General features: G+C 36.4%; 2 protein-coding genes across 13 annotated transcripts in view; one reads left to right on the forward strand and one right to left on the reverse strand.

Annotated features, from left to right (window-relative positions):
- Window positions 1–17,005, forward strand: part of ST3GAL6 (ST3 beta-galactoside alpha-2,3-sialyltransferase 6) — an 80,467-nt gene extending 63,462 nt beyond the window's left edge. For all 9 annotated transcript variants that reach the window (XM_087894841.1, XM_034412222.3, XM_087894842.1 and 6 more), the window contains 7 exons: window positions 795–898; window positions 2,021–2,084; window positions 2,890–2,985; window positions 5,303–5,492; window positions 8,229–8,366; window positions 11,838–11,990; window positions 13,368–17,005. In XM_087894841.1, coding sequence (XP_087750967.1) covers window positions 795–898; window positions 2,021–2,084; window positions 2,890–2,985; window positions 5,303–5,492; window positions 8,229–8,366; window positions 11,838–11,990; window positions 13,368–13,460 — 838 coding nt within the window. In that variant the 3' untranslated portion in view covers window positions 13,461–17,005. The remainder of the gene's footprint in view (window positions 1–794; window positions 899–2,020; window positions 2,085–2,889; window positions 2,986–5,302; window positions 5,493–8,228; window positions 8,367–11,837; window positions 11,991–13,367) is intronic.
- A 2,192-nt stretch (window positions 17,006–19,197) lies between these two features.
- The window catches only part of COL8A1 (collagen type VIII alpha 1 chain), a 107,943-nt gene continuing 101,433 nt past the window's right edge, over window positions 19,198–25,707 (reverse strand). For all 4 annotated transcript variants that reach the window (XM_034412305.3, XM_034412312.3, XM_087894843.1 and 1 more), the window contains one exon: window positions 19,198–25,406. In XM_034412305.3, the coding sequence (XP_034268196.2) occupies window positions 23,482–25,406 (1,925 nt within the window). In that variant the 3' untranslated portion in view covers window positions 19,198–23,481. The remainder of the gene's footprint in view (window positions 25,407–25,707) is intronic.

Genomic DNA, 25,707 nt, shown 5'->3' on the forward strand with positions numbered 1-25,707 from the left:
GAAGATTTATTCTGTTGATTCTCCTAGACCTTTTACTAGTCCTTCTGGACTCTCGCTTTCTGAAGAAACAGGATTAGAAACTATAGGGCACTGAAAGTATGCTATCCTGAATCTTCATATAGAAACTACGGTACAAGATTCAGTAGGATTTTTCAAAAACCTGTTTAGCCCTACCCAGAGATGCTGAAACTTTTGCACTTTGCTTAATGGAAATTTTGCACGAATCTTTTACTGAACTGACATGATATGGTGTCCCAGCTCAGCTTATATATATGATTTGTTTTTAATAAATTCCTTTAATAAATATCTTGTTTTAGTCTTTGTTTCTGATTAATAGCTATTTCTCTATGATGGTTTCACTTTTGTCTGATTAGCAGTAGAGCCAACTTTTGTTTTTCTGTTTTAAAGACTATATTTCTCCTTTGGTCTGATAATTCAAATATGCACATTTAAATGTTCATGTGAGGGTCTACTTCATTATACTGAGATCCTAGTAAGATGCCTGGTTATCTTATTCAACACATTTCATTAGACAATATGGTTATCAGAGAAATGGCCTGTTCAATTTCTGGAATAATTGTTTTAAAAATGTGTCTGTGTTGTTGTTATTTCAGTATATTGTTATGTTTTATGTATGTATGTATGTCTATTACAATAGCTATTTGCCTTTTTTGACTTTTTTTTGTTGCTTAATTATATTAAAGTAAGAGTTTAGTTGGTGAGAAATAGGCAGTCTGAAAAACAGTGTAAAGTAGCCACATAAATACAAATAAGTATTTTTCCATTCTCTTTAGGATGGATAATTTCTGTCCTTTCTTGTGCGAAAGTAATTTTTATGATACATCTGCAAGTCGTGGAAGTAATAAGTTTGAACTACCTTATGGAGTAAGGAATTCAGGTAAGTAAGTGTTGGCATGTTAATGTTACTAGGGAGACATATCCACACCCACACCTCAGTCAGTGGAAAAATTGTCTTCCATGAAACTGGTGCTGGCTGCCAAAAAGGTTGGGGACCACTGCCATATACTTATACATAGTACCAGCAGTATACAGTTAGGGTTCAATTATGAAAGATGTGTACTTCATTTTTATTCAGTGGTATAGTGTTTTCAGAAGTGTTGTTGGATAGAGATAGAGTGAAATATAAACTAACAACATGCTTCGGCAGTAAAATTAGAAGATGCAGGAACTGTTTTCTTGTACTCTCTTCATTTGTAATATTGGTGAGGTCGTCTTGTATCTATATTAATTTATTTTATTTACTTATTTATTTATTGAATTTATATTGCCGCCTATTCGCCCATGGCGACTCAAGGCAGCTTACAGAATATAAAACCACATTTAAAACAATAAAAACTAACAAAAAGAATCAAATTAATATAGTGCAATATAACAAAATCACCTCCCACCCCCTGCTTTGCCGACAGCAGATCACATGAGCCATTTAATGGGCGCCATCCTGCTCTGGGTTCCCCAGGCCCGCTGGCAGAATATACTGAGCATAAGTCATATGTATCTCAACAAGACCATTACCTCAATGCTGAGAATTTGCACATATTGGGGGCCAGTTCTTATAATTATGTAGCAAATGCTTCCACTATGTATATTTGAGCAGCAGCTGAAACTCATTGAGAAGGCGATAAAATGTGTGGAATATGTTTAGTCTGATTGTGATTATGTGTTTAGGAATATAATTGCATATCTTTGTAAGTAGAGATTACTCTGCTTCTAGACATGTCTTTTATATGATGCAATGAGAGTTGCCTCAGAATAACATTCCTGATTGTTGAATGTGGTGCTTAAATCCTGCTTGCAAGCCATGTTGATGCAGGTAGCTGGATTGAGGTGGCCTTATTTTTTGTTAGCTCTAAAAATTCAAAAGAAAGTTCCTGCACAGAAATCTGCTCTGTGTGCACTTTAGTTTTACAGCAACAACAAATTATACTCAAATCAATTATGCTGAATTTTGTTGGGACAATAAAATGCTGGTTCTTTTTTAAATAAAAAGTTTGTGTTACAGAAATCTATTTTCAACTTGCACTTTCAAAACTTGAAAGCTGTGACCTGTTCCCGGAAGATAACAGGTGAAGATTATATCTTTTATGTGATGTTAGAGATCTTTGTAAGAAAATCCATGCATTTTATGATATAATATTGCTTTTTGTATTTCGTAATAGAATTTTAATTGCAGATTTTTTTTTCATTAGCAGAAGCATTAATTGTTTTCATACTTTTAACAGTTCTTGAATTGATAGTATAATCAGTGAAACTTAAAATTATGACATTATAATTGAAAACTACTTAGGAAGCCAATTTAAGGGGCTTTCCAAAGTTGCAGATTCCTTTTTTCTTTGGCAGTCTTTCTCATATAAGGTCTCTTCCTTCTCCCTCTATGAATTAAGTGACATGAAAATGTAGTTTTAAAAGTAGCAAATTTTTACCTAACATAGCTTTATCTATTGTGCAAGATGAACAAAAATGTAAAATGAAATAAAACGGATCTTGTGATTTTGTACATCTTGTGTGGCTTAAACGAAGTGTCCCAGATCCATTTTCCATTCCCTTTTTGCTTTAGTTTAATGGGAAAATAGCTTCAGAAATTGTGCTTACAAATGAGAAACTGTCAGGAATGATGTTGGTTGGGGAGCTCTACCTGCTGCTTAAAAACCCATTTCAAATCCAATAGATTTAATCTGCAGCAGCAGGTTGATTTTCTATCCTTAAAGTTTAGAGAGTATCACTTTGTCTCCTTCCTCATCTTCAGGGCATCTGAATATGAACATTGATGGTAATAATATTTTGATTAAATTACATTTAACATTGCCCTTCTGTTTATAAACACACATTTATTGTATAATGCTTAATAGATGTGTTCTTATCATTCAACAGCCCACCCTGTAAAAAATGTATTGTGGTTGGCAATGGAGGAATCCTTCGAAACAAGAAGCTGGGTCAAAAAATTGATTCTTACGATGTGGTAATTAGGTAAAGAAACTTTCTGTTGTGAAAACAAGTATTTTGTCATTAGTTTTATTATGGGTATGGGCAGGAAAAGGAAAAGAGGCAGGAAATGGCATACTGAAATATGGCATAATGCAATATATACAGGTAGACCTCAGTTTAGAGACTATTTGAAATGATGTTAGCACTGAAAAAGTAACTTTATGATCTGTCTTCGCATTTAACAATTACCCACAGTGAGGTGATCACAACTTGTATACTTCACAGCTGACTTCCAACAAGCAGAATCAATGGAGAAGTCAGGAATAAAATCACAAATAGCAGTTATGAAGTGTCTTATTTAATGAGTGTGGGTGATTTGCTTAACAATTACAGTGGAAGTGAGGTTGTAAGTCCATTGCAGACATATAATATCTCACTTAATAACTGATGGGCAATTAGCGATGGGGTTACTGATCCCAGTTGTAGTGATTAAACAAGTGTAGGAGATGACCAGATTAACCCTGAAGGCAAGGTCAAATGCATCATCAGTTTGGAGTCACTATGCTCTCACAAGAGATCTAGGTCCAGCCCCCATAAATTCCATTGACTCTTATTTAGCACAAAGTTTGCCTTGACCATTAGTAAAACAGATTCTTGCATAGGCAGCATGAAATAAAGACATAGTACTTTTGAATTCTATCCCAGCTTTTGGCTTCTTGCGCCTGACAAGAAGAATTACCTGTAAAGGCATACTGTGTAATAAATTCATGGATAAATTTATAACTGATACTTTATTATGCAAAGTAGAATATCTCCTTTTAATTTATGATTATTTAATTTATGATTAAATTTATGATTAATTTATGATTGATGACATCCTAGGTTGCTCCTTCCTACCTCACTTTTTGTTTTATTTATTTGTTTTTTTAAAGTTACAAACAAAATACCGTATTTTTCGGACTATAACATGCACATTTTTGTCTCCCAAAAGGAGTGAAAATGTCTGTGTGTCTTAAAGACCAAATATTACCTCTGCACGCCCATTTTCAGGCCTTTTTCTGGCCCATTTTTGGGGCTTTTTTCAGCCCATTTTCGAGGCTTATTTTGGCTCATTTTTGGAAAAAAAATTCTGAATGTTTTCAGAAAAAACAGCCTGAAAAAAGCCTCAAAAATGGGCCAAAAAAAGTCTAGAAAACGGGCAGAAAAAAGCCTTGAAAATGGGCTGAAAAAAGCCTAGAAAACGGGAAGAAAAAAGCCTTTAAATTGGGCCGAAAAAAGGCCTGAAAATAGGATGTGCGGAGGCCAAAAACTTTTTTTTTATTTCCTCTTCTAAATTTAGGTGTGACTTATAGTCAGGTGCGTTTTATAATCCGAAAAATACGGTACATAACTGTGTTAGTCTATAGCAAAATAGTAAACATGAAGACTGGCTATACCTTCAAAATTAACTAGGTTTAATAGTGATAACTTTTCATGAGCAGCTGTTGCCTTAAAGATACAATCAGTCTCATATGTTTGGTTATAATGCGTAACTTAATTGAAATATACACTAGGAAAAAGATTACCTTAGGCGGTAGGTAAAGCAAAGACAGAATAAAAAAGTTTATTTAGGAGAAATAATTTCAAGATTGTATATTCAATACTTTACATAATATTTTAGGAAGAAATTATGAGAAAGTACAGTTGTTTCAGTTAAGCTAAAGAAGAAATAGGAAACCACAGGAAATGTAACTACTGTGGGTACTGTTCCCTTGCGACATTCCTGCATCCTATGTTTGTGTTGCTCAAATAGCTTACAGAACAGCTTACATGGTTCAGAAAAATTTTCTGCAAAAGGACTTAATCTATATATTGATTCTTCTGATAGCAAATAGAAACTAAATCAAGGATGACTGACTTGCTAGTTTTTATATCATATGCATCCTTCAATAAATCCATGCAACGTTTTGCTTCATGTCAAATGCCTTGTGCATCAGTTTTGACTTCTGTCAAAGATAGTCCATTCTTTAGTAATCTGCTTGGTAGGAAGACAAAAAAGAGGGAGAGCAGAAAATGTTAAAAAAGAGGGGGATTTGGGTTCTTCTATGTCCCTTGACAGATTTCTCCCAAAGGAAGCTGCTCCTAAAAATAAAAGCAAAAGATTCCAACAATTGAGTTAAGGCATGTAACCTAATATTGCTTCAGTGAAACCTCTCCTGTTGTCATATTCATCTATTATGTATTTACAGGTGAAATCTGCATACTCTGCAGACTTAATCAATATTAGAACAAATTCTGATTTTAAATGCAGTCTTAAAGTTGTACTTCAGAAATAAAAGCAGGATTTTTCATAACTATTAATAATATTTTTCCTGAATAGAATGAATAATGGGCCTGTTAAAGGCTATGAAGATGATGTTGGAAGGAGGACGACATTCCGACTTTTCTATCCAGAGTCAATTTTTTCAGATCCACTTCACTATGATCCTAAAACCACTGCAGTCTTTATTGTCTTCAAGCGTCATGACTTAAAATGGCTTTCAGACGTATTAAGTGGCCATAATATAATGGTAAGTTCAGTGCCGTGACAATGCATCTAAATTTTCTCTTGCTTCTCCTTACCATAAAGAGACACAGCACTTTGCAGTGGGTACTGGTTGAGAATATTAATTGCATTATTGCAGGATTGGCTTGTTCTTACAGTATGCCTAAATCACAAGAACATGTAGCTATGCTTAATGCAATGTTCATTTATATACTGCTGTATACAACCATGGGGAATTGTCCTAAGTAAGAATGATCTCTTTTAGGTTAGTACTTTTGGAATATATTTTTTGACCTTTCCTTCAACTAGCAGAAATCATGCAAAGATAATTGTTTATCTATATTTTTTTTTCATTTTTTTTTTCATCTGCTTCCTGCATCAATTAAATACACTCTTTGCATAGATGAAGTTAGTGAATTAAATAAAAACATACTGTATAATATTTATAACGTATCCTTGAGTTAATATATTGTATTACATACATACAATAAAATATATTGTAAAAACTTGGACTAAAAATCTCATAATAATAATGATGTTCCCCTTTTCCCAAATAAAATATTGATAACCCTTATAGACTATATTAATTAATATTGTAAAAATCCACTTACAATTTAAGAATATTACTTTTTTAAAAGATGGGGAAAGGGAGAAAAAAAAAGACTGGATACAGACAAGGTAACTTGGAACAATCAGTTTGATATAATGGTTAAAGTGTTGGACTAGAAACTGGGAAATCATGAGTTCAGGTTCTTGGCCAGTCAAAAAAGCTGATGGATGGACTTTCAACCCACCTCGCAGAGTTGTTGTTATGGAAAAAATAAGTGGGAATATTATGTATGCCACTTTGAGTTGAATAAAAAAGAGACAGATGGAAATCTGATAATAAAGTTTAGAAAATTTGAGCAGATTCCTTAAAAATCCCCTTTCTTGCTTCTCTTGAAAGGAAGGTGCTTCAGATATTGATAAACTCTTTTTGTGCTAGATTGTAAGTTAATATTCCTAGAAATATTTTTTTGGAAATCCAAAGATTTATATTGAGGATATTTTTTTTACTGGAATAGAGTTAGCTGGAGCTGGCAGAATGGCGTTTTGTGTCTTTGCCTCACAGTTAAAATGGAAATTTAGAGTGCAAACAAGAAGCAGGAAGTAGGAAGGAGATTGACGATTCACCTGGCTTGAGTTTAAGCAGACTAATGCTGAGGCTAAGTCTCATTTTAATGATTTCACCCAACCAGCAGAAGGGAGTGAGTCTGAGAAATCAGAATGGAATAGTGGCCCTTAGATTTGTTCCTTTGATCAGGTCCTCTGAATTCCTGTTGTTTGAGGTACTGTTGGAAGATAGACCCAACAACAAAGGTCTGCTCTTAGTGTCAAGTTCATTTTTTTCAATGAGACCAAGTGGACATATTATTCACCTAGATAACTGAAAATCTGTGTTCAGATATTAAGTTAGTAATCCTCCTCCTTCCCCGTATCTGTTTCAAATGAGGATCAGAGTGTTGAGCTAAGGTATCCTGGCTGACAGTAGTGAAGATCTAAAGATCAAAAGGCAACTAGACTTTGTTTTTCCTTGAAGACACTTCTTCAGTCAGAACTGAAGAAGCTTCTTGGACAAAAAGTGAAACATCTTCAAGATGAAAAAGCACCTTTGGTACAATCATGACATGGGTGACTAAGAATCTTCATAGACATAGAGAAGACCTAGGTGGCCTGGTTGCTGAAGGATTGAAGTCACTTGGGTAGTTTTGAGGTGATAGGGAGCAGCAATGTTCTATGAGAAACAAAATTGCCTGTATTGAACCACCATTTGTAGTGAGGACAAAGCGCAGGGGCATCAGTGACAGAGCACATTTCTATATGGGTTATGGTGGATTGCAGAAGAGTGATCAAGAGTTGATGGATTGGGATGTAGGGATGGTTCCGAGTAATAATCCCAATCAATTCAGGACTCTGAAGCTGTAGCTTTTCTCAAAGATCTCCTTTTTTGGGTATATCATATCAACATGTTCGGGTGTGAATCCAACTCTAAATATTTCCCACGGTTTTATAGAATTAAAAGAATAGATGTTCCCCATGTGGTATGCTTCCCGGCTGCTCCCTCCAGCTGTTACAAGCACTTGTTAAGATGACCTTGGTTCCAACGAGCCCTAGGGCTATTATATCTGGAACATTAGAAGAAAACATTTCACACTCCATTGGTTCCCCCCCTCCCCCCATATATATGGCAATTAAGAAACGAAGAGAAGAGAATATGGCTTCAGATAAAGTCATTTCAAGAGTTGACAATCCCATTTAATATGTTGTATAAATGCTCTGTAAAGCACCATTATGAGTTTAATGGTGGGATTTAGAGATGTAGATTTCCCAATTGTAGTGGGTTGTAAGAGATATTGGACACATTCTGCATTTAGGGGAAAATTGCCAGTTTGGAGGATTTTTTAAATTGATACTTGATTATAGTTTTTAGAAAAGATGGTAATCTTTTCTCAGTTTTGTAGGATTTCATTGCAGATCAGCACTGCCTTATAGTTAATGAAAAATCATATTGCTAACGTTTTCCCATTTATAAAGTTCATTATCCTCCATTTCCTTAATGTAATCAGGGTATGTTTTCACTATGTTTTCAGTATGAATCAGAAAACATGACTACTGCATCTTTTTTTAGAACTATTGTATATTTCTTTCTGTTACAATGGCACATTTTTTCTGTTATGGAAGTATAGCTTTAACCTATTAAAGGCATGCTTTTTGTCCATAGGCAACTGATGTCTTCTGGAAGAAGCCAGCAACGAGGATGATTTATAAGCCTAAACAAATCAGAATCCTTGATCCATTTATTATTCAAAGAACAGCATATGAATTGCTTCATTTCCCCAGAAAATTCCCTAGACGAGGAGTATGTATTTTACTATGACAATTTCAATAATATTGGCTAAGAAATTGTAATCGTAAATGCTGAATCAAAGTTTCCTGTAGACTACCTATTACAACAAAATTAGTACATTATTATATTTCTATATTGTTTTTCGCTCCCAGGCATTGGGAATGGTACATATTATTTTTATCCTATCCTCTTAATCTTGAGAAATTGGGTAGGTTGAAGGAAAGTATGAGATATTGGCTCAAGATAATTTAACTTGAGATTTCTAGTTGATGTTTAGTTTAGTTTATTTGATTTGTATACCGCCCTACTCCCGAAGGACTCAGGGCGGTGAACAGCCAACAATAAAATTCATAAATACACAAAATTGTTCAGACATTTCACTGGTTTTTCATTAGAACTTTGAGCACTAATTGTAATGTAATATATAATTATATATGTAATATAAATATATAATTTAATAAAGCTTTTACTTGTTATTTAAGCAGAAGGTTTCAAGCACCTTCAGGCTGCAGAATCTTTAATTTTTTAAAAAATGCAAGAATCCCTGAAAAGTGCATATTTGTATTTTTAAATGTTGGTTTGGATTACTATTTTACATAACTGTTTTCATTTTAAATGATATAGTTGTAGAATTTTAAAAAACGAACTGAACTTTAATGGAATCAATTCATTTGATACTAACAAATATTTATATAGTCTCAATTTTATACATTTTAGTTCCATTTATTGTCTAATAAAAATTGTAATTATTATTATTATTATTATTATTATTATTATTATTATTATTATTATTATTATTATTATTATTATTATTATTATTATTATTATTGGCCTATAGCAGTGATGGCTAACCTTTTTGCCGTTGCATGCCAAAAGCAGGGGGAGCCCGGGGAGGTTGCCCATGTGCATGCCCACATCCATAATTCAATGTGCCCTGCTCCCACACATGCGTGCGCACCCCCCACGCACCCCCCCCACTTTTAGCATGCTATGGCACAGTGGGCCTGTTTTTCACCCTCCCCAGATTCCAGAGACTTTCTAGGAGCCTGGGGAGGGCAAAAACGGCCTTCCCCACCCACCCAGAAGTCCTCCGGAGATCAGAAACAGCCCATTTTCCAACTTCCGGTGGGACCGGAAGGCCCAAAAATCAGCTGACTGGCGCACGCATGCATGCTGGAGCTGAGCTATGGCAATGCTCGCGTGCCCACAGATATGGCTCCATGTGCTACCTGTGGCACCCCTGCCATAGATTCGCCATCACGGGCCTATAGTAACATACCCAAATCAATAGCAATAACTATGCCCTTAGGTAATAGTCCCATATCTTAATATTTATCTTCCATTATAAGTGAGTAAATACAACTTTTACATTCTTCTTAGCAATTCCGATTTAGGAGGCCATTTTACTAAACTGAGACAATCTACTGGTTCCTGGCATATCTGAACGATCCATATTAAATGATAATTGGCTACTTTAAAAGTGGAATCAAGGAATGTTATCAATTCTGGAGGGTTTTTTTCTCATTTATATGAACTTGGTGTTCTGAACCAGCTCTTAAAATAAATTAAGTGCTGCTATTCTGCTTGATAGAAAAACTATAACTGGTGGTTACAGGTCATCTAGAGCAGGCAGATAATCTTAATGCTTTTCCACTGTCTTTAGTTAGCTTGTGAACCTTAGTAAGCAGGTTACCTAGTCCAAGATTCTGCTTAGTGCAGAATCCACTATAGATGACCATCGGACTTCTGTATGAAGACAACCAAATAAAGTAGGATTCATCATTCCATGTAGCAAGCTATTCTACTAGTTGGTAGTTTTATGTCAGAAAGTCCTTTCTGAAGTCTAGCTTGAATCTGGGTCCTGATAGTATAACCTATTAGTTCTGAAATAATAGAAAATGCCTGTTCACTTTAGTCTGCCACAACCTTGAAATAGCTAAAGATGTCTATATTGCTCTTCATTTCCTCTTCTGTAGGTTAAATTTACCCTGAGCCCTTTAGCCTTTCCTCATAGGGTTTTGTTTCCAGGGCTTCACCATCTTTGATAGCCCTCTTCTAAAATTGTTCCAATGTATCACTATTCCAGAATTGAACATAAAATTGGGACTGCTGGTATAATGAGTAATGTGTTTTTTCCACATTTTCTTTAAATTCTGCAAAGTAATCCAGACAACATGGATTCTTCAACCAAATTTTCTGCTCTTATCTAGTAGTCATCCAGATTTTTGCAGCCTAGGTGAGGTAGCCCTATTTAGAGGGCTGATACACTTTCACTCTGGAAAAGACCAGAGTGAAAAACAACTGGGTATGTCTTCAGAATCTGCTGAGTCAAGATTGAGATTTTTCATGTTAAAATATGCTTCTTTTTCCATTTTTCTTCAACCCATTTTTTCTTTACTATCTTATTCATTAGATTAGGCTGAGAAAGCTGGCTGAATGAGGCTCACAGCCAACAGAGGGGGTGGCGAATCATAAAGAAAAGACCAGGCCGCTGCAGCTTAGTTATAGCAATGCCTGAGCATCTAGCAGAGATTGTTACCCATGGTGAGGACTTAGAATAGCAGGAGTGCTTCACAGACCAGTAAGCAAGCTCCTTCACGGTGTGCAAAAGTAATGAAAGCTGTAGCAACAATAACCAGGTAGACAGTTGGCCAGATGACACTGATATCAACAAGGCAAACGGGAAAACCGTTAAAGGCATTTGAAAGAGACAGGCTGGGAAAGATTTCAGCACTTAGAAAGCCTCTCCTGTAGGCATCTCAGCTATGCTGCCTAACAGTTATTGTGAGCAAAGTGCGAAATACCCAACAATTGCACTTCCTTGAGACTTCCACACAAGCAGCTGTTTTAGGCACAGTTCTGCATTTACCTCTATGTTCTATAGGGGAGCAAAATCTACAGCATTTCATTCAGTAGTGGGTTTCAAATCCAATCGCTATCAGTTCGCTTGTGGGCGCGTTCGTGCTTGTGCGTGACACTTCTGCGCATGCGTAGAAGCATCCGGGCGGAACCTCTCCCCGCTGCTGCCACCAGTTCGCCCAATCCGGGGCGAACCGGTAGCAACCCACTACTGATTTCATTCCTTGTCTTTTGTGGCTTCCAAAGGCCCTCCCGGTTACCAAATCAAAGTCTTTTACCATTTTGAAATAACAACCATATAAAAAGTATTGTGTAGTTATCAAGGACTGATGTATATTGAAAACAAACACGTCCTAAAATAGGCAATTAGTCAATCTACTACATAATGAGCCTCCACTGATGTAGTATTGTTACCTTCTGTATTTTTGCCTAAGTCTCAAAAATTCAAGAAATATAATATCTATTCATCAAAGGAGTTACCTACGCTTGGTTTACCATAATCAACACTAGATAGATTAGCGAGCAGGTATAGAATTTGCCGTATTTCTTCCAAATGCAAATGTGGTTTGACATACGTGAATCTGTTTGCAAATCAAATATATTTATAATTTGATTTTTTTTTAGAGACCAAAACATCCTACAACAGGGTTAATTGCCATTGCCTTTGCCTTTGATATATGTACTGAAGTTCATGTGACAGGCTTCAAGTACAACCTGCAGGATCAGGGCAGTTCTTTGCATTATTACGGTAATGACACCATGTCTTTGATGATTAAGGTAAAACCCTATTTTCTTTAGAAACTTTTATATTTATGCAGTGTATTTTCTTTTCACTGGCTTGTATCAAATGTCAGCTTGTAGTAGCAGAAAGTATTTTCTGGGGATCTGTTATTAGATATCCACCCCTTCTTTCATATAGTTCTCAAAGTTGTATCTCAGATCAGCTTTGGATGGAGGGGGTGGGTACTGCAGTATCTAAAGGAAATTTAGGAGACAGAACCATTCTGAGCTATCATTGGTCATAACTCAGTGTGATGATTATTGTTAATCTCTTTTATTAGAGTTAGCATGCCAATAAACTGCTTTATTTAGAGTCAAATCAAGCTCTGAAAACATGAGGCAGGTAGTTCTTAACAACTAATTGCTTGGTGACCATTCAAAGTGACAATGGACCCCGAGAAAGCTAATTACAACCTGGTTTTGAAGTTCCGATTTCCCGCCGTGGTCACAGAAATGCAATTTATAATGTCTTTGCTGAAAAACAGCATTTACTTCCAGTTTGTGGCAAAAGCTGTCCCATAGTGAACACTGGGTTCACTTATCGACTGCCGTATTCACTTAATGCTACAGATCCTGTCAGCCAAAAATGTCGGCTGACAGGGACTAGAAGAGCTTTTTCTGCAGCAGGTCCTGCTCTGTGGAACATCCTCCCTTCGTAGATTGGAATGGCCTCAACCCTATTAGCCTTCCATAAAGCTTTAAAGAGCTGGCTGTGCTACCAAGCCTGGGGTGCATCAGGGTCCCTGCTTCAGGGGTGAAATCCAGCAGGTTCTGACAGGTTCTGGAGAACTGGTAGTGGAAATTTTGAGCAGTTTGGAGAACCAGTAGCGGAAATTTTGAGTTTTTCGGAGAACCGGCAAATACCACCTCTGGCTGGCCCCAGAGTGGGGTGAAAATGGAGATTTTGCAATATCCTTCCCCCAGGAGTGGGGAGGGAATGGGGATTTTGCAGCATTCTTCCTTGGAGTGGTGTGACAATGGAGATTTTGCAGTATCCTTCTCCTGCCACGTCCACCAAGCCACGCCCACCAAACCACACCACGCCCACAGAACCGGTAGTAAAAAAATTTGGATTTTACCACTGCGCTGCTTCCTGACTATATTGTTAACAGGCCTGATGTCTTGCTTTGTATGTATTCACATTAGACATTTTAACATTTTTTTAGTGTTTTAACGGTTTTTATTTTATTTTATTTTATTTAAATGTTTTTAGGATTTTGATTATAGTGCACATTTCTGACTTGTGAGCCGCCCAGAGTCATTTGCTGAGATGGGCGGTATGGAAATCAAATAAATAAATAGTTACTGTTGGCAAAAAAAAAAAAAAAAAAAGGTTGCAAAATATTTGTATTTTTCTTTTATTGTTCTTTGCAGAATGAATACCACGATATTGTTGCAGAGCAAAGACTTTTGAAGAACCTTATAGATCGCCATATTGTGATCAATCTCACAGAAGAACCAAATTAAAGAGCAATCACTTTTTTGTAAAACTGAATGGGGGAATTATTTTTATTTGAATTATTTTTTTAATAAAGTATTTATAGAAATTTTCCATTTTTAAAAAATATAAATATATCTCACATATCTTCTAAGAATGTCTCTGCCTTACTGTTAGTGTTTTCCCAGAAAGTAACTTTCACAGTCATTTACACAAACATGTTAATTTAGTAATGGAAAAATGTTGGCTATATTAATTTAACAAGAAACTATTATTTCCTCTTAGTTTTCTGTTTACCATTTTCCACATGATGGCACGTTGTACCTTCATCTTGCAATGCAGATACATAGAGGTCAAGATAAAATGTTATTCAGGCAACAATATATAATGTCCCTGAATTTCAATCATGAGTAAAAAAAAAAAAGTGAAGCGCTAAAAAAATTAATACACTTGCTCTCCATGATAGAGTGCTGGAAATGCATATAATTAGTTTCTAAATCTTGTTTAAACTGCATCGACTGCAAACGATGACTTTTTCAGTAAGGTGATGTGTGCATCAGTTAAAGCGACACAGTGATAACTACTGAACAATGTTAAATATAGTGCAAAAAATGGCTTACGAGCAAAGCAGTTTTCATTTTAAATAATGGAACAATGAAAGTAAAGCAGTCACTCTGGTCTGAATTTCCTGCATGTTGCAATTATAAAATTGTCTTGAAGTAATTAATATGTATTCAAGATGTTGCAATAGATGCTTAAATCAGGAGCATCTGCAGGGAGAATTTTAAAAAAGTCGTAATGGTGACCATGATTATATGATCAATGTTCCACCAGCCTTTTTTTTAATGTGCAGTGCAATTAAGTGAATGCAAACTATTTTATCCCTCCTCCCACTCTCCCCCAGTGAACATCCCCACTTAAAATACGACATACCGTAGAACAGTGTTTCTCAACCTTGGAAGCTTGAAGATGGGTGGGCTTCAACTCTCAGAATCCCCCAGCCAGCGCTCAGAATCCCCCAGCAGTGCTGGCTGGGGGATTCTCAGAGTTGAAGCCCACCCATCTTCAAGTTACAAAGTGCTGGCTGGGGGATTCTGAGAGTTGAAGCCCACCCATTTTCAAGCTACAAAGGTTGAGAACCACTGCTGTAGAAGGTTACTCTTGGGCCTTGTTCAGAATGCTGTTAAAATTGTTTATCCCAAATGTTTCAGGTTTTTTTTTTTCTACTTTAATTGTATTTTCTGCTCTCAATTTTTATCTTTAACTTTAAGGTCAGCTCTGCATTGTTGTCAAAGACACCATAGAGTTAGTAAAAGTAGAATCCCTACAGTAATTTAGACACCTGCATTTTTCAGAAACAATTTTTGAAGGAACAGCTTAGCTAAGGAATAACAAATTCTTATTTCACTTGTTCACCTTTTAGTAGCAAGTATTCTGCTTTTATAATATTTCCATCAAAGCTATTTGACATTCTTTGGTTTACTAATGCAGATGTATAAAGGGTCCAAAATCTCTTTAAGTAACAGATGATAGTATTCTTCTAGTAGAACAGTCTTCCTAAATCATTGAGTTTGTTTGGATTTTATTTTACCCTCTCTTCTCTAAATCAATATTTGACTCTTTAGAAAACATATAATTTCTTAACTTGTTAATTTTGCTTAATATAGTGCTTTGAAATTTCTGAGGGGGTTTGAGGTAGATAGTGGGATATGCTCCAAAAGTTCTTATAAACATCAATGAGCAGTTCCAGACATTATTTATAGCCCTAAATATTGGAAAACTACTTAGCTGACACATACAACAATATGTTTTTATGTTTTACAGGCCAATTCTTTTACTTCTATTAAAAATAAATGATTTTAATATTTTTGGTCCCATAATATAGTATGTAGTATATTCTAGTATAGAATATCTATGGTCTTATGATATAATGTAGACACAGGCAAACTTGAGCCAATATTAGAAGGCTCTTGGTCACTTCTCCAAAGTCCTTGATCCTCTCCAACTATTTTCCTATCTGTTGTCCCAATCAAAAAGAAAATCTTATTTTTAGTAGCACCAAATTGGAGACAATAGCTGTTCCTCTTCTTTTCAAGGCTTTCAAGTAACTTCTTTGTGGCGTATTTTAAAAGGTCTTTGTTGTGTGGGGCTTGGGCAACATTTTTGAAACCAAATTGCTGCTGAGGAGGTATTCAAATCTCTTTTAGAAAATTAGTAATCAGGCTTATTTTGAAATACTGATAGCAGTGGAGGTTTTTTTTGAAGCCTCTCTGCCATGTAAGAATATGCATGTTTGAATGAATACATGAGATATGTTAATGTGGGAAGAAAAGGAGGGGGAAACATAATAGAGGGATGCATATTCACATTGCATTTCACTTTGCTGGCTGTTGATGAATAAGATTTTCAGCTTGTTTGTCCAGGATAAGTTAGGGCCAAAATAGGTTCCTTATGCTAAATTAAGGAATGCATGGAAACTTACTCCAAATATATCCTTATTTTACACTGACTTGTGCCTGGCATAGCCATTACCACCTATTAAATGCATTAAAAACAAAAAAATATTGTTCCTTATAAAGAGGTACTTGGCACCTTTGTCAAATCTACAAATCATCTATATAATGAATAGTTGCTATCATTAGAGATGCTTAAATAGACTGTGTCTTTCCAAAAGTTTCTTGTGCACTTGGCCTGCAATGTTGAGGCCTATTTGTATTTTTATTCTGTCTTGTAAATTCCACATGTAGAGCACTGTAGTCTCAGGATTGATGCAAAATAAAGCTAATGTTTAGAAAAGGACATTTCAGATGGTGTATCATGCACCACAAGCAAGACTTGCTGCATTTCCCACTTCTACATATCCTTCGCAGGGTTAATTCTGCCCACATTCAGATATGGACATGAGACAGTCTTCTTTTCTAGTGCCCCTTGGATTCAGCTACATTCCATATTTTGTATGTTACGTGAACAGATGTACTGCTATTGTCTTGTTTATCATCTCAACAGTACTACACAAAAGATTAACTTTTATTATTATCTAGATATTTTCAGATTAAAGATTCTGACTTTGCCCATTTAAAATTGAACTAAGGAGATATAAGTCTCACTCTTTGAAAGTAGCTTCACTTTTTCTTAATTTATTTTATAATTTAATAGAATATACATGAGACTGGAAACAAATTGTGGAAGATATAAACCCTTGAATTTTTCACTGGGCTGAGTCTTTGTTGTTGTTGTTGTTGCTAACATTGAATTTTGATTATCCTCTGAAATGTGATGATTTAATTTGGAAATTAAAGTAGTATTATTACTTCTGTTGCATTAAGTATCTGCTGTTTGTATTCCCCAAAGCCTTCAAGTTTCTTAACAGTTAAGCAACCATTTCTACTTTCTGAAAATGTTTTGGGAGTAACATTTGTGCTGTTAAGTGGCTATTCAACTTTGTTTTTTTTTATGTCCAAAGGCAAATTTTAAACCTGTTGTAATTATTTGTGTAAAATATTAGATGTTAAAGAGAATTATTTTTGTTATAATAAATATGTAAATAAATGCTTGTGTTTATTGCTTTTTGAAATATTGTGGAGATCAATATAGATGCATTTACACTGCTAATGATATGATTCATATATCATACGGACATCCCACACATAAATACAGATTTTACACTATGCCAGGACTATGCTATCCCACAATAGTGCTTCCCAATACAATATTATCTCTACTAAAATATCCCAATAATATTCACACTCTATATCCCATAATATAATGTTCCTTGGGTAATTATGAAATACCCCCACTGTTTACAGTTTTATAGTAAAGTGGGTTTTGGTAATAAAAGTTTTGTTTTGAATTACAATTAATTATAATTAATTATAATTAGCATTATAGGATTTTGCAAAAATCAACAGTTTTTTAAAAAGGCTTTTTAAAATGTCTAGTAGGATATAACAATAAATGATACCTTGCTATTTTAATTAAAATAAAACAATTTCATGCTATTTAAAAAACAGCTTTAAGAAGGACTTTGGATTCCCCCCTCCCCCATCTTGGTAATAAACATCTATTTTTCTTTTCATAACTGATAAGGACTTGTATGCCTGATAACAGATTTTTTTTTCAGTTCCATGAATAGTAAATAATCATCATGCCCAGAACAAAATATGATTCTTTTATTTCAATAAAGTTACTTAGTGTACTTTCTGCTACCTTTTTTATGAATTGTTGTCCATAGCAGCTGGCAATATTTGCCTTCTCCAGAAGATCGATTTCTGTTCATTGAATAATAAAAACTATTACAAAAAGCTTTTTCCTACTCCTTCATGGTGATCTTGGCATTTTCAGGCCAGATCTGTTACATGTAAAAATAATAAATACTATATATTACTAATCTAATATTAATGTAATAATTATAAATATGGGAAAAAGATGTTAGTCTAAAAGTTTCCTCCCATCACTGAGTTGTGTGTTCAAAATTAAATAAGTAATGTAAGACTGGTTTTAATAGTTTCAAGATTTTTCCTAATTGCTATGCTGCTGGTAAGGGTCTTTTTAACTGGTAAATTTTAGTGAGTAAAATGATTGTTAATGTTTTCAGCAATGGTGTTTAACATGCAGTCATTTTAAGAAAGTTGATTGTTTAACACAGAAAGGGGAAAACACCAACGTTTGAATACATTTCCAGAAAAGAACATTTCAACCTTGTTTAATGTTTTTCCAGGATGAATCCTCCGGAAGATGGTTCCACCTTACTTTTATTGCACATTGCCCTAAGTCCCTCTGTGAGCAAGATGGCGGTTCTTAAATATGATAAATAAATTCTGGGTTTATCTTTCATCATAGCTAAAGAAATATCCTCGAGGACTACACCAGAAGGTCCTGTTTAGCAACCTGTAGTTCTTGTACCTCAACAATTAGAACTGAGAGCTATGCTGCCTCCAATATTAGAATATAGTCTAATAACATACGTTATATGAGTTGATAATCTTATCGTCTAAAGTGATCATTATTTACTTCCGGTAATGAATTCTATAATTTAATTGCATATGAGATAAATAATATCGGATCTGAAACTGCAGTATACAGTTTCATGAGTCCAGTCTTATTCCTGAGAGAAAAATGCATCTTTCAAGCAATGTCACTATCCCATATATCATTTTATACACATTTATGAGCATTATTGTTTTGTGTGTGTGTGTGTGTGTGTGTGTGTACCTTATGATGATAGCAGAGACAGGCTGTTGAATGGGTGGTTTATGGTTTTTTAGGTTTTCTAGCACAAGTGATTTGTCACAGCAGATGCAATAACAATTAGCATCCTTTCCTTATTAATTATTTACTAGTACTTTTGCCCTGTTTGTGTGTTCTAAATTGAACAGTACTTCCTGCTACCTTCTTTTTCCCAGTTGCATTCCCTGCTATTTATTTAAGATATCTATTTTACATGCAGAAACTCCCTTCATGGGAAATTAAATATTTAAAGTACTGTAAGGTTGTATGCATAGGGTAAATTGTTCTTTTTTCTTTTCAGAACTTGCACTACATTGGATGTGGCCAGGCAGAGTAGTTATGATCAATTAATACAGCGGTCATTTTCCCTACATAATTGGTGTTCGTATGTAGTGTGAGCAATAAAAATGAGTTTTGTGATAGCAAGCAAGTGCAATAAATAATTGTAGAGGATAATTTGCAGGAACCACAAGTAACACATTTCAGAAAACTTGATTTCTTGTTTTGCATTTCTGAAATAATTGAAATAAAATACCAAAACATTGTAAAAAGTTATTTAATGAGACCTTTTGCAATCAGTACAAAAATGTAAATACAAAATTATTTCTTATTTTCATTTTTTATTTCTTTACCCTAGTAATCTGGCCTAAAGATCTTTGAATTGCCCATTGTTCTCAAACAGTTTGTGCTGTAATGCATTAAGATTTAAATAATGGAAATTCCACTCACAATTTGTATACATCTGTATTAGGATAATTTTTCCTGATATAGGGAATATTAGGATAATCTTTCAATTAAGCATGGAAGTTTCATTTAAGATATAGGAACAATAAGGATTTGTCTAGCTGGAATGTTTAAAACAAATATGATATGCGACACTGAAAAAGCATGGATGTTAAATAACTCAGATTACTTTTCTTATGTCAAGGAAAAATCAAGCTATCAAAGGAACTAGAATGGCCAAGTCCATTAATCCCTCAACTCCAATAAAGCTAGAAGTACTTCTGTACCATAGATGTTTCTACTCAAACCACCCATCTGGATGAGGACTAAGGTATGCAAATGAGTATTTCATCCATATAAGGCTACTTCTAGCTATATGGCTGCCATGAATAATAGTTAGTTTTGTTAGGCATGGCAGAAAGGGAGTCCCTTTTTAAGCTTTTCCTGAATATATCCTTTGTCTATAACTTTTCAAGTAACGAGCAGAGATTAACTTGGTTAAATCCTGAGTGGAGATCAGACATTCCTACTCTAACATAGTTGTCTCCCCAGGAGTCCTTGCACTTCTTGAATATGTGCAATCGATGAGATCTGGGCAGCCCTACACATGCAGCATCCAACATATCCTCTGTGAATCAAACAGGTGGCTCTGCACGCAATGGTGTTGAAATTTGGATAGAGTTTTCACCACAAGATTTCTGTTAAGCAGAAAAAAGGATGAAGTTAGTCCTCTGCAGTTCCTCCTGTTAAACAACCAATCCACATGGTAATTTCTTGATCAACAGAGTAATCCCAGTTATAGTTCTTATACATGCAAATATTGTTCAGCAGAGCCACAGATGGCCGCACATATCCTGCTCTATGGAGTAGAGAATTGGTCTCTGACAGAAAACCACTTTAAGAAACTAGAAGCATTTGAAATGTGGATTTACAGATGACTGTTATGTATAAACTGGGTTAACAAAATCACAAATGAGGTGATAAGCCACCTGGGAAAGCAAAGGGAAATAAAGCCATTAAAAAGCGAAAGTTAGAATATTTTGGACATGTGATGCGACTCCCAGAAAAATACGGCATCCTTCACTTAATCCTCCAAGGAAAGATTGAAGGCAAACGAGGTCCAGGCAGAAGAAGATGATCATGGCTTCAAAACCTTAGGGACTGGTTTGGACAAAACTCAGCAGCACTTTTTCAAATGACTGTTGACAAAAATAGGATTGCCAGCACGATCGCCAACGTCCGATGACGGATATGGCACAAGAAGAAGAAGAGCCACAGAATTTCAGCACAATCTATTCAGGTACATCTATGTCCTTCAAGTATCCTTCTAGAATCTGTGTTAACTCAAAATGGTAATTGGGAGTGTTTTCTATTGGGACTCACTAATACTTTTATGGAAGTCCTTCTCATGTGCTAATCTTTGAAGACTGTTAAATAGATAAGAAAACAAAAATGAAGCCTTTCATCATATGGGTTGCTTCTCAGATGGGTTGCTATACAGGATCCGTTGCAAGCTTAGAAATCTGAGGTATTCTCTTTACTCTTTCACGTACATCTCTTAATGGACTGGTTTGAGTTTCAGCTGGTTTAGATTTTAAAACGGTCAGTGCTGGATGTTTGTTATAACTGCTGTATGTTTGTTAATTTCATTTTATTTTATTTTTGCCATTTTATTCTTGAATAGGATTTTATTATGTCAGTGTCTCTTTGAAGACTTTTATCTTTAGTGGCAGACTGGAAATAGTTAATGTATTATTATGGTCGGTTGCATAGTCGGCCAGATTTTAAGACTTGATTTGGCATTGTTTGCCACCTATTAAGTACTTCTGAAGGACCTGGGATAGGCAGATGTTGTTTGATGATGTTAAGGATATCATGGTAGGAGGTAAGCCGTTCCAAGTAAAGCTGCCTTTTGCAATTTACTGATGGTGATTTTGTCAATGCAGATGGTGTTCAATTGATGCTCCAAACGTTTTGGGATTGCACCCAAGGCATCTAAAACTATTGGTATTAGTTTTGCTTTCTTTTGACACAGTCATTCGGCCTCTATTTACCGGTCTTTATATTTCTTTTATTTTCTCCAGTTCTTTCTCTTCTAGTCTGTTGTCTTTCTAGTGCAGGGATGTCAAACTCACAGCCTGTGGGCTGGATGTGTCACATGCTGGCCACGCCCACCCCCAGTTTAGCAAAGCCGACAAAAGTCCCAATACGTCATGTGATGTCACAGGATGACGTGAGTTTGACACCCCTGTTCTAGTGTACTATCCACTATCCAGACTGTTTTGTATTATCCATAATCATGAAGACTGGTGTGTTAGGTGTCAAGTCTTTGTATATTTGAACTCTAAAGTCCCAGACACTTTAGCTTCATCACATTCTATTACTAGCATTTTGTGGTTCTACCAGTTCTTGCTTACATGCAAGTGGTATTTCTTGCAGATATGTACAGTCACAATGTACCATTGTTGCTACTTTGTTAGGCCATTGCTTGTTGTCAATCTGTGTCAACTTTGATGCACTGTTTCTGCAGCAAGGTCTTGCATAGTCAGAATTAGCCCATCTGTCTCTTTTTCGACTTTCCTACTCTTAATTGTTGCCAGCACTTGTTTTTATTTGCTTTGTCTGCAATTTTTCTTAATGTAATGACCATATAATACTTTGCCATGCCTCTTTCTATTATTATTATTATTATTATTATTATTATTATTATTATTATTATTATTATTATTATTATTATTATTATTATTATGTACACAACAATGTGAAATTACAGATGCCAGATCTTTAGCTGTGTTGGCCTTCATACTCACTTCCAAAGAACCTAGGTGTCATAATTATTGGCATAGCATAAGTGTGTCACTAATAATCAATAAACGCTATTATGTATGTGCTATTAAATTGGTGTCAATTCTTGGCAACCAGATAGATAGACTTTATTCAGGATGAAATAATAATAGCCACAGTATTTTGCTACTCCCACAAATATATGACTTTCTAACCTCCATGTATTTAAAAGCCAAAATAGGCATTTAGGAATAATCCATAGGATAGTTGAACTGAAGATAGTTACTCTATTATATCCCATTGCCTTTATGCCACTCATACTGGATACATCACACAATGTGCAAAACTAAAGGACTGTGCTATTCTCAGTCATTGCTAGTCACCTTTTCCAGTATTTGTTAAAAGATCTAGGAAAATGAACAACGAATAAACTTCCATTTTGAGCATATCAAACATTCAGTCTTATCATTTCTTGATAAAAACTTGCAACAATGATTTCCAAATGAAAAAGGATCACCCATTCACTACTTGTGTATCATATAATTCAGCCTTGCCTGATTTCAGATACACATTGGCATTTTCTGTATTTATTTTCTGTGAATCATAAATCAATATGCAACTGTTAATCTGTGCTGCACTAACATTACTTGGTTTGTAAATACCATTTTACCTCTAAGTCATTGATTTAAACTATTCCACAAACCAATCTAGAAATATAAACATTTACTTGCAATATGAATACGGCCTATTGCTTGCTGGGGAAAAGAAATCAAAGCCTTGGATTTCAGTCAATTTGCTAATAATTAAATTGCTTTCTAACACTGAGATTTGTCCTTTTTTACTATTTTTGTCAATATGACCAGATTAAAATCTTCACATAAAAATAGAAACTTTGGCAAAGAGAAGTTGGTACATGATTACAGAGCCTTCTTGAAGTCATTGCAGTTTTTGTTATAAAGAAATCTTTATAGTATTATAGAATAAATGTTTGTATCTTTGTCTATCACCTTCCACTTGAAAGTTTCACCTTAGAAGCAAGTGATCAGTAAGCACTTTATGGAAACCCTGACATGACATTATTTTTAATGCAAAAAAGCAGACAAATGTTGAAAAGATTCATTGTACAGCAGCAAGCCAATTAATTCTGGACTTATTGATAGTTTTTCTTTATAACAAGCTGTACATAGACTGTTTAAATTTGTAATTTTATTTTAATATTGTACATGTTGGTCCAGAAATGATCAATAAATGCACCTTTCAATGGTATAAATTTGGAAACACAGAAAAAAGAGCTTTCATTTGATCTGAGTGTGCAGTTTACATTGGATACAATAAATATCCAGAAAAAGATGAGTGAACATATTGCCCGGCATAAAGTCCCGCCGCCTGTTCAGATGGCATCTGGATATAAACTCTGTCGCCGTGCATCAGCTGAACAACGGCACTTCCAGAAGCTTGGTCCAGGAAACCTTTCTTGTATTCATCATACGTGTACATCAACGGCTCATTGTTTTTAAATAATGCCACCCAGACATTTCCCCCTTTGCAGTGTATGTGGTAAGCGAAGTAGTAGATCCCAGGGATTTCACAGGTAAAGACACCAGTCTGTGGATTATAATTCTGCCTGCCATTATAAAGGAGCTTGTCAAACATCACAGGAACCCTGACCTGTGGAAAAGGAGTGGTGAGCTCAGCCGTGAAAGCCGGCATCTCATAGGCAGCGGCGGCGGCGGCAGCAGCGGCACTGTTTTTGCTTTTCTTCCCCTTATAACCATATGGAGTCTTTATTCCATCAAGGCCTGGTCCTACCTCTGGCAAATACTGTCCTATTTCTGGCGGCGTAGGTTGCATTATTACTGGAGGGCCAGGAGGGCCAGGGGGACCAGGAGGGCCTTGGAGACCTGGCTGGCCAGGAGCACCAAGTGATCCAGGTTTCCCTGGTGGTCCAGGCATCCCTGAAACACCAGGTTTCCCCATTCCTGGAAAACCTGGTGGGCCTGGCAAACCCCGTTCACCTTTACTTCCAGGTAGTCCAGGAGGTCCAATTGGACCACTTGGTCCTGCAATACCTGGGATTCCAGTAGGGCCTTGATGGCCTTGAGTTCCTGGCTTTCCAGGTTCTCCCTTGGGGCCCATCAGCCCATGAGCACCAGGCAAACCTGGCAAACCTTTGTGACCAGCTTCTCCTTTTGGTCCAATTGGACCAGGCAAGCCTCTCAGACCTGATGGGCCCACCTCTCCTGGAAAACCAGGTTTACCTGGGAAACCTTGCAAACCAAGCTCACCTTTGGGACCAATAGGTCCTGGAGGCCCAACAGCTCCAAATTCTCCTTTTGGACCTGGGAATCCCATCACACCTGAGGGCCCCATTAATCCAGGCTGGCCTGGTTGGCCTGGTTCCCCTGGAGGCCCAGCCATGCCAGGTGGTCCCACGTGACCTTTTTCACCCTTAGGTCCCAGTGGGCCTGGAGCACCACCCATGCCTCGATCACCTTTAAGACCAGGGAAACCTGATTTTCCAATCCCAGGAGCACCAGGTGGTCCTGGTAAACCTGGCAGGCCTTGTTCCCCCTTCCCACCTGGCATACCTGACTGTCCTGGGATTCCATCTTGTCCTGGCTTCCCTATACCTGGAAGACCAGGAGGACCTTGAATTCCAGGAATCCCAGCTAAGCCCTGTGGCCCTCGTTCCCCTGGAATTCCTGGCTTGCCTCCAGCTCCCTGAGGGCCTGGAAACCCTATCATTCCTGGTTTGCCTATTCCAGGAAGTCCAACAGGACCGGGAGGACCTGGTAAACCAGGTGGCCCTTTTAGCCCTGGTAACCCTGGAATCCCCACACCTTTATCTCCTTTTGGGCCTTGGGCGCCTTGTATCCCAGGTTGCCCTTTCATTCCTGGCTCGCCCTTTGTTCCTGGTTGTCCTGGTAATCCTCTGTCGCCTGGTTTTCCTATTCCAGGCAGTCCTTGAGGTCCTGGTGGTCCTTGGGGTCCTGGAATTCCCATAGATCCACTCTCCCCCTTTGGCCCCATTTCACCTCTTGATCCTGGAGACCCCATTGCTCCTGGTTTTCCTGGCATTCCAGGCATGCCTGGTTTTCCAATTCCTGGGTATCCTTGGGGTCCTGGTTTTCCTTTAGCTCCTGGTACTCCATGTCCTGGCAGCCCTGGAGATCCTGGAGGCCCTCTTGCTCCAGGCTCTCCAGGAGGACCCTGTTCACCTCTCAAACTGGCTAATGGCAATTCTGTTTTTTAAAGAAAGAAAGAGAAAGAAAGAAAGGAATATTAATTTTCATCTTGACTGCTCTGGATGTCACCAATATGTTTCAAGAGGAATTGATGTATCAGCCTACTGGCTGGATTATTTTTACAGCACAGTTGATGTTCAAAAGGAAGGATGGATTACCTCCTTTCAAAGACCATTAGCAATTTTGTGATCAATGCTGCTGGCCCCAATTTTATTTTATTTATTTTTTTGCTTTCCTAAATTGTTCCTGATGAATTAGACCCATATTCAAGTTGATATTTCTATGTGTTTTGATGCAG

This window comes from Pantherophis guttatus, chromosome 5 (assembly GCF_059756535.1).
Source record: "Pantherophis guttatus breed Tessera chromosome 5, ASM5975653v1, whole genome shotgun sequence".
NCBI classification, from domain to species: domain Eukaryota; kingdom Metazoa; phylum Chordata; class Lepidosauria; order Squamata; family Colubridae; genus Pantherophis; species Pantherophis guttatus.